This window comes from Pantherophis guttatus, chromosome 4, assembly GCF_059756535.1.
Source record: "Pantherophis guttatus breed Tessera chromosome 4, ASM5975653v1, whole genome shotgun sequence".
In the NCBI taxonomy this organism is placed as follows: domain Eukaryota; kingdom Metazoa; phylum Chordata; class Lepidosauria; order Squamata; family Colubridae; genus Pantherophis; species Pantherophis guttatus.
Genome location: NC_142066.1, coordinates 54420358 through 54433326, shown reverse-complemented (window position 1 = coordinate 54433326; position 12969 = coordinate 54420358). Strand labels below are relative to the sequence as shown.

At 40.0% G+C, this 12969-nt stretch overlaps 1 protein-coding gene across 1 annotated transcript in view; it reads right to left on the bottom strand.

The window, feature by feature from the left end:
- FKBP10 (FKBP prolyl isomerase 10) overlaps window positions 1-12969 on the bottom strand; it is a 19435-nt gene extending 6466 nt beyond the window's left edge. The window contains exons 1-8 of the mRNA XM_034415936.3: window positions 12294-12969; window positions 8406-8551; window positions 7924-8113; window positions 7113-7258; window positions 6288-6477; window positions 4358-4503; window positions 1223-1412; window positions 550-692 (exon numbers count right to left, since the gene is read on the bottom strand). Of these exons, the coding sequence (XP_034271827.2) occupies window positions 550-692; window positions 1223-1412; window positions 4358-4503; window positions 6288-6477; window positions 7113-7258; window positions 7924-8113; window positions 8406-8551; window positions 12294-12637 (1495 nt within the window). The 5' untranslated portion in view covers window positions 12638-12969. The remainder of the gene's footprint in view (window positions 1-549; window positions 693-1222; window positions 1413-4357; window positions 4504-6287; window positions 6478-7112; window positions 7259-7923; window positions 8114-8405; window positions 8552-12293) is intronic.

The following is a 12969-nucleotide window of genomic DNA, read 5'->3' as shown; positions in this document are numbered from 1 at the left end:
TCTAGCATAATCTCACAAGAGTACATCTTTTTCTGAGTGAAAAATACCATTGGTGATATTCTTGGTTTTCTTTTCCTCACTAAGGCTAGCCTTAGTGTTAGCTTCACTAGCATTAGCTTCTTGCTAACACTGAATAATAACCTTAGTTCCACCAGCATTAGCTTCGCTAGTGTTAGTTTCTCACTAATATTAAATGCCTTAGTTCCACCAGTGTCAAGTTTGCTAGTTATAATGGTAGTGAAACTAAAACTGAAAGAGCTAAGGCCAGTGCTAGTGATGAGAAAAAATCCTCCCAGGTTTCCATTTCTTAGTAGATGCTTGCTTTAGCTCTGCCAACATCAGTGGTTCATTTAATAGTCTTCCCACCATAACTCAAGGACTACCTGTATCACCTTCCACATAAACACTGACAGATTTTTTCAATAATGATATCTAGAAGAAAGGGAGGAAGTGAGGTAGGAAGGGATTCAGGATCTATCCAATATTTCCATCTTATCAGCTTGTATAACTGAATGATAATCTGAAATGTTTGCTAAGAAGTTGCCTTACCACCACCTTCACCATGCCCCAAATGTGGAGGAACAATGACAGTCCTCTTCTCTCCCACACACATGCTCAGTAGGCCATTGTTCAAGCCTTCAATTATCTTATTGGTACCCAGGGTAGCTTCTTGTGGATGTTCATAATCATGCCTGTTAGTGGAAAACAAGCCATTGAGTCCTCTTAAAAATACTTCGTTGGATTTTCAGAATAATATGTTCTATCCCCTAATGGCTCTCCGAAGCTTTTTCTATAGAATTCTAGATTTAGGAAGTCTAAATTCTGCAACTGTATTGATTATGCAAACTTCTGTATCTCCTTATTTAGCCAACATTATTTTGCCTTAGAAGGGTACCTAAAGCAATGTGGGGCACTGACAAAGTTGTGGTACTCTCACAAAACATCCCATGAAAGAAACATTTTCAAAAGAAAAAAGAAATATCTTAAACAACTATTTTTGTAAGTCCCAATGTTTCCAGGTTTATACAGTGATTTTGAGATAGACAGGCATTAGTCAATTTTTGATGGTAAAAAATGAATTCAAATCAGGAGTGTTAGGTTTAGTTCATATACATAAAAAAAAAAACTATGTTGTGTATTTGTTCAATATTTCCATTTTGGCATTTTTGCAGTGAGGCAGTGTAGACATTTAACTGAAATGAACTTGGAGCTAGGAACTCACGAGGAGAAAAGCTTGGTGCCATCCAGGAGTGAGCAGTTATAATGATAGCGAACAAAGTCTCTTTCCTGAGCGGTGACGTTACAGTCTGCAGGGCGGAAGATGGTCTCTATCTCTACAGAATCTGTGGGGTTGTGGAAATCAATGACATGGACATCAAATATAAGTACAGCTGAGCCTGGTATCTTGTTCCCTGGAATACAAAAGAATGCAAGAAAGAATGAAGAGAAGAGTACATATGTAGGTCTTCTGTGGAACTTGGCTGACCAAAGATATTTTGCTGCTCTGTTTTTCCAGGAACATGGGTTTCAGAAAGTTTCAAATATGAGGCAACATTGTGTTTACATATGTTAACCCATTGTTTGTTTTAATCATTGGTTTATTGAACAAGCTATGATATCAAGGTATACACATCATGTTGAGACAAACTGTGATCTAACAATTGGTAGGTTAACATATTGCATGAAGGCAGAATCAAGCATATCACCATGAAGAATAAACTCAGCCATTTCTTCAGCTTTGGTTTCACAATCTAGCCCATTGAATTTTGAACTTTCTGTCTTCTGAAAACTTTTTCCACACTACAGTATTACCTATTATGGAATGCAAAGTATCCTTGGCAGGAATCAACCAAATTGTAGACACTGGACACTTTCATGTTTTATAAAAGAACTGTTATATCTCAGGGTTGCTGTAGTCTGGGTGTCAACAATCCATGGCTCCGGAGTCACATGCAGCTCTTTGGGCCCTCTGGTATGGCTCTCTGTCAGGTGATCCCACCACTGGCTTGTCCCTCCCCTCGCCCTCCACTCCCAGTCACTCCTTGCCTGTCTTGAGAAGGTAACGGTGACGACAGGAGATGGAGAAGTGGCCGGGGCCGATTCTCTGGCACCTCTTGCTGGAGCTTCTTCCAGCCCTTGTTAGTGCCGGGTGTGCCTCAAGTCACTTGGGGAGACACACAACCTGCTCTTCACCCCAAGACACTGGCCTGCCCCAGCCACAACTGACGCCAGCCTCATTAACATGAGGGCTGGGGGCTGGGAATGGGATCCAGGAGGATGGGACGACAGAATGGGGAATGGCCCACAACACCCAGTTGTGGCTTTAAAACCTGCATGGGGGACTTTCACTGCCCGGAGGACGCTTTTCAATGAAAGCTGGCGGCATTGCTCCACTGGAGAAGTAAAGAAGCTCAGGGCAGTGGGAAAAGGGGGCTGGCCCGGCTGAACCTCACACGCCCATACCAGGGGTCAGGAGAAAGCCGGAGAACCCTCGCCAAAGAAGCTCGCCCGTAAACTAGTCTCTCCCTCTCTATCTCTCTGTATCTCTGTCTCTGTGTCTCTCCTCTCTCTTGTTCGGAAAGCAGAGGCTGGGCCAACCCGGCAAGCTCTCCTTGAGGCTTTTCACTACTCCTTTTCTTTCTTCTTGTCAACTTTTTGAAAATCCGTGCTGGCTGAGGAATGAGTGCAAGCTGCAGCAGAGACTTCCCTTCAGGCAACCCGCCTCCTCCTACTCTTGCAACCCATTGGCCGGCTGTGGCGGGGCCAGGAGGGTTACACAAGTGGGGAGACCCTCAAGCGAGCAGCCAACTCACGCGTGTCTTTGCTGTGCTTTGGCTGAGCCCGGCCACTTGCTTGAGGGTCTCCCCACTCCTGTGCACTGTCCAGGCCCTGCCACAGCCAGCCAGGGGGCTGCGACAGGAAGAGGGTTGCCCGAAGGGAAGCCTCTGCCATGGCTTGCACTCATTCCTCAGCCACCCCGGATTTCCAAAAAATTGACAAGAAGAAAGAAAAGGAGTAGCGAAGAGCCCCAAGGAGAGCCGAGCCCCATCCTCGGCTTTCCGAGAGAGAGAAAGAGAGTAAGACGGGGAGAGAGAGGGGAAGATAGGGAGGGGGGAGAGAGAGAGAGAGGGTGGGAAAGAGAGCGACAGAGAGATAGAGGGAGAGAAAGAGAGAAGGAGGGATGGAGAGACGTCAAAAGGGTTTTGTGGTTCCCAGTGTTTTTTAACAACCAGTTCTCTGCCTGAATGACTGGCTGGGTAGGCCTGGGTAGGGGGTCATGTGACTGGGTGGGAGTGAGTGACATTGAGTTGGCCACACCGACCCAGTTTTTATGGCTCCTGCTGTTTTCTGTGGGAAACGGATCCAAATGGCTCTTTAAGGTTGCAGACCTCTGCTCTAGTCTATTAGATTTAGAAGCCAACCAATGCTCATCTAAAAATGTGTTTTCAAGGGAAAGGAAGAGCAGAGTTAACTCTATCATAAGAGAAAGTGAGGGAATAGGTTTTAGGGTAACTAGACCTTAATTAGTACCACTCTGTTAATATTTTATAGGAGAGCCCTTGTGATGTAGCAGATAAGTTGATTAGGAGTTAAAAGTGTATATCTATCCTCTGTCATAGAAAGTCAGTTATTTTGGGACCGTCTCCGTTCAATTTAACTTGGAGGTGAAAAACTTGGAGAATGGAGTGCTATACATGCCACCCTAATTTCCCAGAGGAAAAGTGTGACTCCATTCCAATCAAATAAATCAATGGCTTATAAAATAACTTGATTACGAGCCATACAGCACAAACAACCTGGATTTACAACACACAGAAATAGAAAAGGAAATACTTCAAAAAGCTGAACATTTATTTTAAATTTACAAGTATATTTATATCCCAAGTGTCATAATAGCTTATTGCCAGTGTTTCACAGGCAATGGAACTGTTTTTTTCCTCGAGGACAGTCCAGTTGCTTTTTTAAAAAGACAACTATGACCAGATGACTGAGAATCTCCACAGACATTATCGCCAATGGTTCATCTGTCTGGACATCCCAGGTAACCATACAGGGATTGCGCCACATAGCTAGCTCAAGACATCTTAAAATCTGCACTTCCAGATTTATAGGGAACTCTTGGCCAAATTTAAGAGCGCCTAATTTATATTCATGATATAATTATATCTTACAGATTGCTGTGTCTTGATCAAGAAGAGAATTCTCATAGATCTCTCTAAATGTGTTTGGATTATACAGCTCATATTGTAAAATGGGCATGGGAGTTACAAGAGCTTAAGCCCAACATATTTGGAAGGTAATATATGTTTATACATATAAAAATGTTTATTATAATTACAATCTCCTTGCTACCTACCTGCTCCATTTTCTCCATAGGCTAAATGGGGAGGAATTGTTATTCGTCTTCTTTCACCAATACAGACCCCTTGTAGTCCTTGATCCATTCCAGGGATGATATAGCCTTTTCCAATGTAAGTGTCATAAGTATGATTCCGGGAATAACTGGAATTGAAAGAGAAAAGAAATTGTGGAGAAGAACTGACTGTTCTAACAGCAAAATCCATTGCTCACTCTCAACTAGACTGCTCAAACTGTCTAAGCTCATTTAAATAAACTTCGCCTGAATAAGGGAAGGAAGATCACAACAAGGTACACAAATCTGGCTTAAGCAATAAAATAAATATATGGAAGCCTCTCATTCCTTTACCATTTTTTAAATCAAATTCAAATAGTTAGGATTTCAGCAATCAGGATTTCTATTTCTTGCTCCCCAGTGTAATTTTTTCTTGTTCTTGGTCTGTATTTGGAAAAAATCTGCCTGAATAGCCACTTTCTGGCTATACTGATCTTCTGAATGTACTTATTTGGATTTATGAAGATAAAAAAGGAGCAACCTATAGGACACAAACAAGGGAGCACTTTCTTATTAAGGTTCCCTTCGCATATATGTGATAGCCATTCCCGACTTTAGGGAGTGGTGGTCATCTCTGTTTCAAAGCCGAAGACCCAGCGCTGTCCGAAGACGTCTCCATGGTCATGTGGCCGGCATGACTAAACGCCAAAGATGCACAGAACACTGTTACGTTTCCACCAAAGCTGGTCCTTATTTTTCTACTTGCATTTTTTACATGCTTTCGAATTGCTAGGTTGGCAGAAGCTGGGACAAGTAATAGGAGTTCATCCCGTTATGCACCACTAGAGATTCAAACCGCTGAACTGACCTTTTGATTGACAAGCTGTGTCTTAGCCACTGAGCCACCACATTCCCTTCACTTTCTTATTAGCTATTCTTATTTGAATGACATGGTAAAATAATTCACCAGGATTTTGGTTTAGCAGTTTATCCTGTTCTGATTGCTCTTATTTTCCCTTTGTGGATGACAACTTAAATTGCATAACATGATATAACAAAGGCTGACATGAATTGGTCCTTTCTATTTTGCATAATGTAAACATGCTGTTTTATTCAGGCCAGAATCTATTATATGGGACAGCAATATTTGTAGTGCTATTTGCATAAGGTTGTGATGTCATCAAATCATCTGGCACATGTACTCAGTTGCTGTAAGGATTCTATTCTGCCAGAAAGGACCAGGAACCCCTGATTCTACAAAAGAGGTACAACTTCAGTTATGCTGACCCATTTGAACACCTCATCATGTGGCAAAACCCTACTTTGAAAATCCAATTTTAAGAAAGAAACCCATGCTATGGTAATCTCCCTTGACTAAAATCTATCACGTCTCTATGCAAGTTGTGGCTTTCAAATCTATCACGTCTCTATGCAACCTGTTTTCTTGTCTGATGGTGTATTTTTCAAGGTAAATTCCAATTCTAAGATCTTTTTTCATTTCATTTTCATTTCTACCTTGGTCATGGCACCTAGCCAATTGCTGATGTCTAAAAGGCTGGTTAGGACTCAGATGGAAGGCTGAAGGTTGCTCTTGCAACTTCTCGAAAGTTCTTACAACCTGTTTTTGGTCCCAAGCCTGGGGTTGATATATCAATGTATTATCATATTTCTGGTGCTCTTGTTTGTTTGTATTGTTTATAAGATCCTTTTATTTGGACTGTCTCTTGGATTTGGTATTTTATCTATTTTTCTTGATTCTCCAATTTTGTACACCACTTAGTCCATTGGTGGCTAATATGTTTGAATAAATAAAATAAACATCAAGGAACCAGGCTGGAAAAAGCCAATCACTTCCATATTTTCATGTCATAAAGACTGTATGGACATGTAGTCATCAGAATTTGAAACTAATTCTGCAGAATATTTTCTTCACCTGGAATCGAAGATGGTCCCATCCATTAAAGTGCCATTATAATGGTACCGCACAAAATCTCCAGTCACAGCCTTGCGTTTGCATGATGCTGGGACTTCCAAGTGCTCCAAGAAGATACTATCTTTCGGATTGTGCAGGTCCACCAGAAGAACATAAAAAACCAAAGATGCTTGCGGGGGGATGACAGTACCTGAGAGAAAGAAAAATAGGACTCAGTTCAGGCTGGCACAGATATGAATTGAGCCAGATGAGGTGATAACAATGCTTTTAAGTTGCGTGACACAGTATGCTGTATATGTGTTTGTTATTTGTGGACATTCACTCTGGAGGAATACAAAAGATGGTATGTTCGTGGGAATAGATTTTGACATTCATTTAAAAAAATGCCCAGTTGCAAAGCTTAATTCATTAGCTAGCAGAACTTGGTGTAAAAACAAACAAGCAAACAGATTTTAGAAAACCGAACATATCCCAACACTGCATATAATCACATATTTCTCCTATCCAGCTGGGAATTCTGAGATCTGCAGTCCCGAAATAACTGGATGCTGGAAGGGTAACAGTGACTACAGAATCCCAAAACTACAAAGGGTCCTATGTAAGAGTAGAGCTAACAGCCACAATCCTTATCCTATAAAGGTCTACATCTCCATATAAAGTCTGCAAATGATGGATGTTGGTTGCTTTTTAAGTCCACAAAATAAATTATCTGTGAAATCCAAATTAGTAGATCTGCATATTTTTGTGACTCAGGATTTGATAGCAAAAGAAGAGAGGACCATCTCTTGATGCAGAAGAAATACATGAATTTCATGACCAGCTTACCATAGCCTTTCTCTCCATAGGCCAGGAAAGGAGGCATGACTATTTGCCGCTTCTCTCCAGGACACATCCCTAGCAAGCCTTCGTCCATACCTTTGATTAGCCAGCCTGAACCCACATAGGTGTCATAAGTATTGTCTTTTCCATAGCTAGGAAGCAAGAGAGGATGGAGAAAAAAAAAACATCGAATACTAGGTAGATGAAGCAGCTCAGGGAATGAAGAAAAACTGAGCAGCCAGCAGTGGTCCAATACAGTACCTTAAAAGAGCAAGAAATTTGGATGCCTCTGGCAATAATCACTCAAAATGAAATATTGGTATCTGTCTACTCTTATTAGACCCTGTTGTAATTAGTTAGAAATTAATGATTTTGCAAAAAGGTCTCTGCTTTCTAACTGTAACTGAGTTAAAAGGTTACAACATCTTGATCAATCAACTTAATTTTCTTGGGCTGGGAATGTCTGCTTCTTCTGCAACTGCAACTGTATAGTTGTTTGGGGATTGCTGCTCCTACTCTGAAAAAAATGAAATTGTTGAGTTGATTATGGAAATTGTTTTCTTGGGTATATTTTTTCTTTGTCTGAACCAAGCCACCAGTAATATGTTAGCACCAAAGTAGGCAACCGAAATAAGTCTGCAAGTGACGCATGATTTAGTCTGGCCTGCAAACTTCTTTCAGTAGAACTAAACAGATCATGCCCCTTGTGATATCATCTCATCATATGCCCAATTGTGGCCATTAATTGATTATTTTTTTATAAACATTTGATTCTCAGTGTTCAAGAAATTGCCTTCTATGCTTTAGAATTTCTTACCTGGAATCAAAGGGGGTTCCATCCAGAAGTGTGCCATTGTAGTAGTACCGTACGAAGTCTGAATTCTCCACTGTGCGATTACACTGTTGTGGCTTGTGGAGGGTGGTGATCTGCAACTTGTCTTCTTTGTTCCAAATGTCAAGTAAGATGACATCAAAATAGAGGGTGGTGTCTGGTGGGATGAGACCAGCTAAGGGTTTGAAAATAAGACACACTATAATGAAGACCAGGAGAATACCACGTACACTGTCCTTACCCAGCATTATATCTTTCCATATTATCATATAGCTAGAAGATATTCGCAAAGAATACCCAACAATTATGGGTGAAAATTTATGGCGTGGAGGGGAAAAAAGAAATCTGGAAAATACTATGCATATTTCTAATTGTGATTGAGAAGCAACTTTCTAATTTAGATCTGTAAGCAAAGTTCGCTCTCATTATCTTTCCTTTCCAGCCAACATAAGAAGTTTGATACTCACCAACACCAATGCTGCCATAGCCAAGGTGTGGTGGCACAATGAGGTGCCTCCTTTCATTCACACACATGCCCTGAAGGCCCCTGTCCATGCCAGTGATGAGTCGTCCCACACCTGCGACACCTGCCACAGTAGCACCACGGTCATAGCTGGAGAAGGAAGAAATTATTGTCAGAAAGAGTGAGCATTAAAGAGTAAATCATTAGACAATTGTTCTAAATTGACCACTAATCAGTAACAAAATGTAGTAGTGTAGGGAGTCAATGAAGTATAAAACTTATGTTTATTTATTAGACAAATTTCTATAATGGTTAAGTACCAGTGAAATTCTGGGTGGTGAACAGATTAAAAAAAAAATTGATTTACAAATCAATTAAAGAAAAATCTAAGCCAAGAACTCTTAAAAAAACACTGTTTCACCAATGGCACCTAGAATATGCCCACTCTGATCTTGTGGGATGGACAGAAACATTCTGCAAATATTCTGGCCCCGTGCCATGTAGGTCTTTAAAGGTGATAACTAAAACCTTAAATTGCCTATAGAAACTAGTTCAATTGATGTAGCAATGTGTTGTGTGGGCATACCTCACGGCATACACAATATTGCATATATTACAGTGTTGCAGCTTCTGAATGCTATTCAGGATATATTGCACTTTTCCAATTATGGCATGAATTATATAAGCCGTACCCCACAATCTAGGAATACAAGTGTGCAAAAAGTCTCTTTTGAGTTTGTGCTCCTTGAGCAAGAACTGTTGAGTCCAGGAGGAGCCCCAAATTGTGCATCAACCCTGTTTGGGACAGTGTTACCTCACCCAGATTTAATGATGAAAAAAAATAACTGAATGTGAGGATCCCTAAAATCTTCAGTCGCTCAATCTTATCAGACTCTACTAAGAAGACCCGGAGTCAAGTTTTAATTTGATCATAAAGTTTGCTAGATAGCCAGTTTCTCTATCTCAGCTCAACCTACCATTGAAATAAATACGATTTATATAGAATATCAACTAAGCCTGAATACTGCAAGTGAGTCTTTTGTTCCCTTTGAATGGTACGCCTGTCCCCTGTTGGAAGCTTATTCTACCCGCAACAGGATTTTCTTCATCATATTTCTATTGTTTCAGGTTCAGAACAGAATCCATGCAAATATAAATAGAGGACGACATGATTCTGGTTGTGAAAAAATAGGAAGAAAAAGGGCTGGAAAAATCAGCAAGTAAAGGTCCTATGGCCATAATTTACTTCATAAATTCATTTTATAAAATGAATTTTATACATACATTCATTTTATAAAATGAATTGCTTTTTAAAAAAAGCAAGTATAATAATGAGTCACAGTGGTCATCCATGCACAGAATGGGTTGACTAAATCAGGGATGTCCATCTTTGGTAACTTTATGATTTGTAGACTTTAAATGGATAGCTAGGGAATTCTGGGAGTTGAAGTCCACAAGTCTTAAAGTTGCGAAGGTTGAACACCTCTGGGCTAAACATTCCCTCTTGAAGTAATGATGCAGTTGAATATTTTAGTACAGATCCACTATAATTATTGTCATGCTGCAAAAGCAGAATCCATCTGTTTAACAGAACTGTATCTCAACCTAATTATTTATCCAGATCATGGGTGGGTGTTTTAGTAAGAAAGCAATTCTTTAGTAAGAAAGCAATTTAGTAAGAAAGCAATTCTGCAAATCTTTCCTTCTAAAGTGACCCCATTTTTTTCTAGCATAGAAAGAAGAAAGTGAAACATGATCTCTAGCTTCCTTTGCTCAGAGTGGAACAGCAGAATCTTACATTCCGAATGCAGCTGGAGGAAAGGCTAGCTAAGTCACCATGGCCTTTCCAAAACTGCAGTTTAAACTGAGACTGAACTTTCCTTACCAGAAAATCTTCTGAAAATTTAAAGTAGGCATAAACTTGCATGCGTTTTATAGGGCTTGTAGCCTACTTCATGTATTTGGAATTTGGAATAGAAATGGAATTTTAGCTTGCAAAATCTAGCCATTCAAAATTAACTTTTTGGTTCGGTTATGGTTTCATGAGGTGACACGTCTACAGCCAAAATTGCAGATCCCGTTATAGACACTATCTCTTTGGCACCCCTTTGCAACCCACTGTCACTTTCTTTTAAATAGTCTGAGGACCCTGTCTAGATGAAAATCAAAACTAAACATTAAGGACAATAATATTTAACACTTGGAAGGAAACAATGAAATGTTGTAATACATTTGAATACCATAGGTGTATAAGTAAAAGTTACAGTACACTCACACTCACTGATGTTGAACTAACAGTATTATATCCAGCTACTGCAAAAGAATTTATTTTCAACTTTTTGGCATAGTTAAAGGCATGGTACTTTATTTCATGAATATGGGGTTATTATGAATATGACTGTACATAATAGTAATATGTTGGATTGATCTACTGAAAGAATGCTTACATAAATACTTTTTAAAAAAAAGTCAGTGGAAGACCAGCTAATCAATAACTCTTAGCCAATATAACTAATATAAGCCTTTCCCTTAGTTTTCCCATTCAGGTACCATTGGGGTAGGTTGCCTGGCATAGGAATGATAAGTGTTGTAGTCAAATATAAATGGAAAGCATGGGATTAGATAAGGCTTGCTGCATGTTCAGAAATCCCAGGCAGTGCAAATATGGGGTGCTAAGGCAAAAAAATCAAACAAATTATGGCCCGAAACCCTGCTCCCAAGTTTCTCAGATGCTGAATGAATGGGAATCTTATGGCAGATGCAAAGTTAACCCCTGTATCCATTTCTCCAGTAGTAAATCTCACTAAATTCAATGGGAACTACTTCTGGGTAGATGTTTAACAGAATAATGCTGTTAGACAACCAGATGTCGAGGGAGCCAATAACAGTGATTAATGCATGGTGCACTCCTAACTTAAATCCATTTTCTAAAAGGAATAATTGTGAAAATAATTAAAGATAAAAGTTTCCACATCAAAATCAACAGGATAGTTTGACATGAATAGATGTCACTATAATCAAATTGTTTTAAAAAAACACTGCAGTTCTCAGAGTGTTTCCCTTTTCAAATCTCTCATTCTTTTATTTGCAGAGATAAACATGCATAGATGGCTTCTATCTAATTGTTCAATAAGGAACAAAACTGTTTCTAATATTTTAATCAAAGATATGGTTGACAATCATATGACATGTTAACATTTCACCACCTATTTAAGCTAGTAGATTTAAACACATTTTAAAAAGTTTACCACATTGAATTTTCCACCATTTTGCATTGGCATCTCAACCCACTATAAGACAGGAATCCATCTTATCCCTCCTTCACTCAAATATCTGGTTCCTAAGCCAGTCCCACCTTCTTTCTCATTCAGAACTGGAAATTTATAAAATTAACCCTGTATTATTCCAATAACATTCCTCCATGCTTTGTCTTCTGCAACACAAATGCTGTGCAGTCACATAGAAGTGATGTGAATGGTCAGCAATGCCGAATTTCTTTATTGAAGCCCCGCAAAACAGGGAAAAGAAGATACACAATTCTTCAAAAAAAGAGAGGGTGTGGCCTTTTCTTTTTTAGGTTTTTTTTTTTTTGCTGAATTTAATATTTCAGAAATACTTTGCAAAATGGAAGAATAAAATGTAACTTTTTTTGTTTTTGCATTGCAATTTATGGGAAAACTTTTTTCCCTTCGAATTCTACTAATAAGTAATATACTTAATCTTTTGGAATTCAGATTTAATAGGGCTAATAATGATTCCACGGCATTGTTTGTGATCAGCGCATATCTATCCCTGGTCTCGACAAAAAAAAAAGAAAAAAAGAGCAGTTTTAAAAAGCAGCCCTGACTTTTCCCTCGGACAGTTGTTCTGGATTTACCGAGCGAGCCAGTACCTGGAGTCAAACTTGGTGCCGTCTTGAAAGGTCCCATTGTAATGGTAGCGGACGAAGTCACCCATCTGAACTTCTCGCAGGCACACTTTGGGGATGTAGTATCTATCAATGACGACATCCTCTAAGGGGCCGGGGTCTCCCAAGCTGTGAGCCCCCCAAGAACTCAGGGCGAAAATAAGGCACAACAAATTCATGATCTTCCCCGATGGCACAATTGTGCAAAAGGGAGAAAAGAAGCTGCACTTCGAGGTTGCACGCTGCGATGGGAGGGAGGGGAAAGAACGGGCCGGAGGAGGCGCTTTGCTAAAATAGAGGCGGCCCAGAGGACTCCAGCCAAGCAGCATCAATTCCGTCGACGTGTAAAACAGCGGCCTGAGCTAGGATGGCCCAAAAAAAGATCCCAATGCCTTTGAGGGATTGTGATTTCTACGTTTCTGAGATTAGCGAAATGTCTCTCTCAAAAGACAGGAGGTGTTCTGCCCTTCCTCCTTGCCAGCTGAACATCAAAGACTGCAAGAAACTATTTGAAAAACGTGCCCGGGCAGTTCTCTTGACAAGAGAACTGGACTTGTTAAAAAGATTCAGAGAAACCCTTTTCCTGGTCCTAGTGCCGGTTGATTAATCCAGTGGAAAAATAGGAGGAGGCCTGCTTACGTGGTCCCAAGGAGCGTGTGGT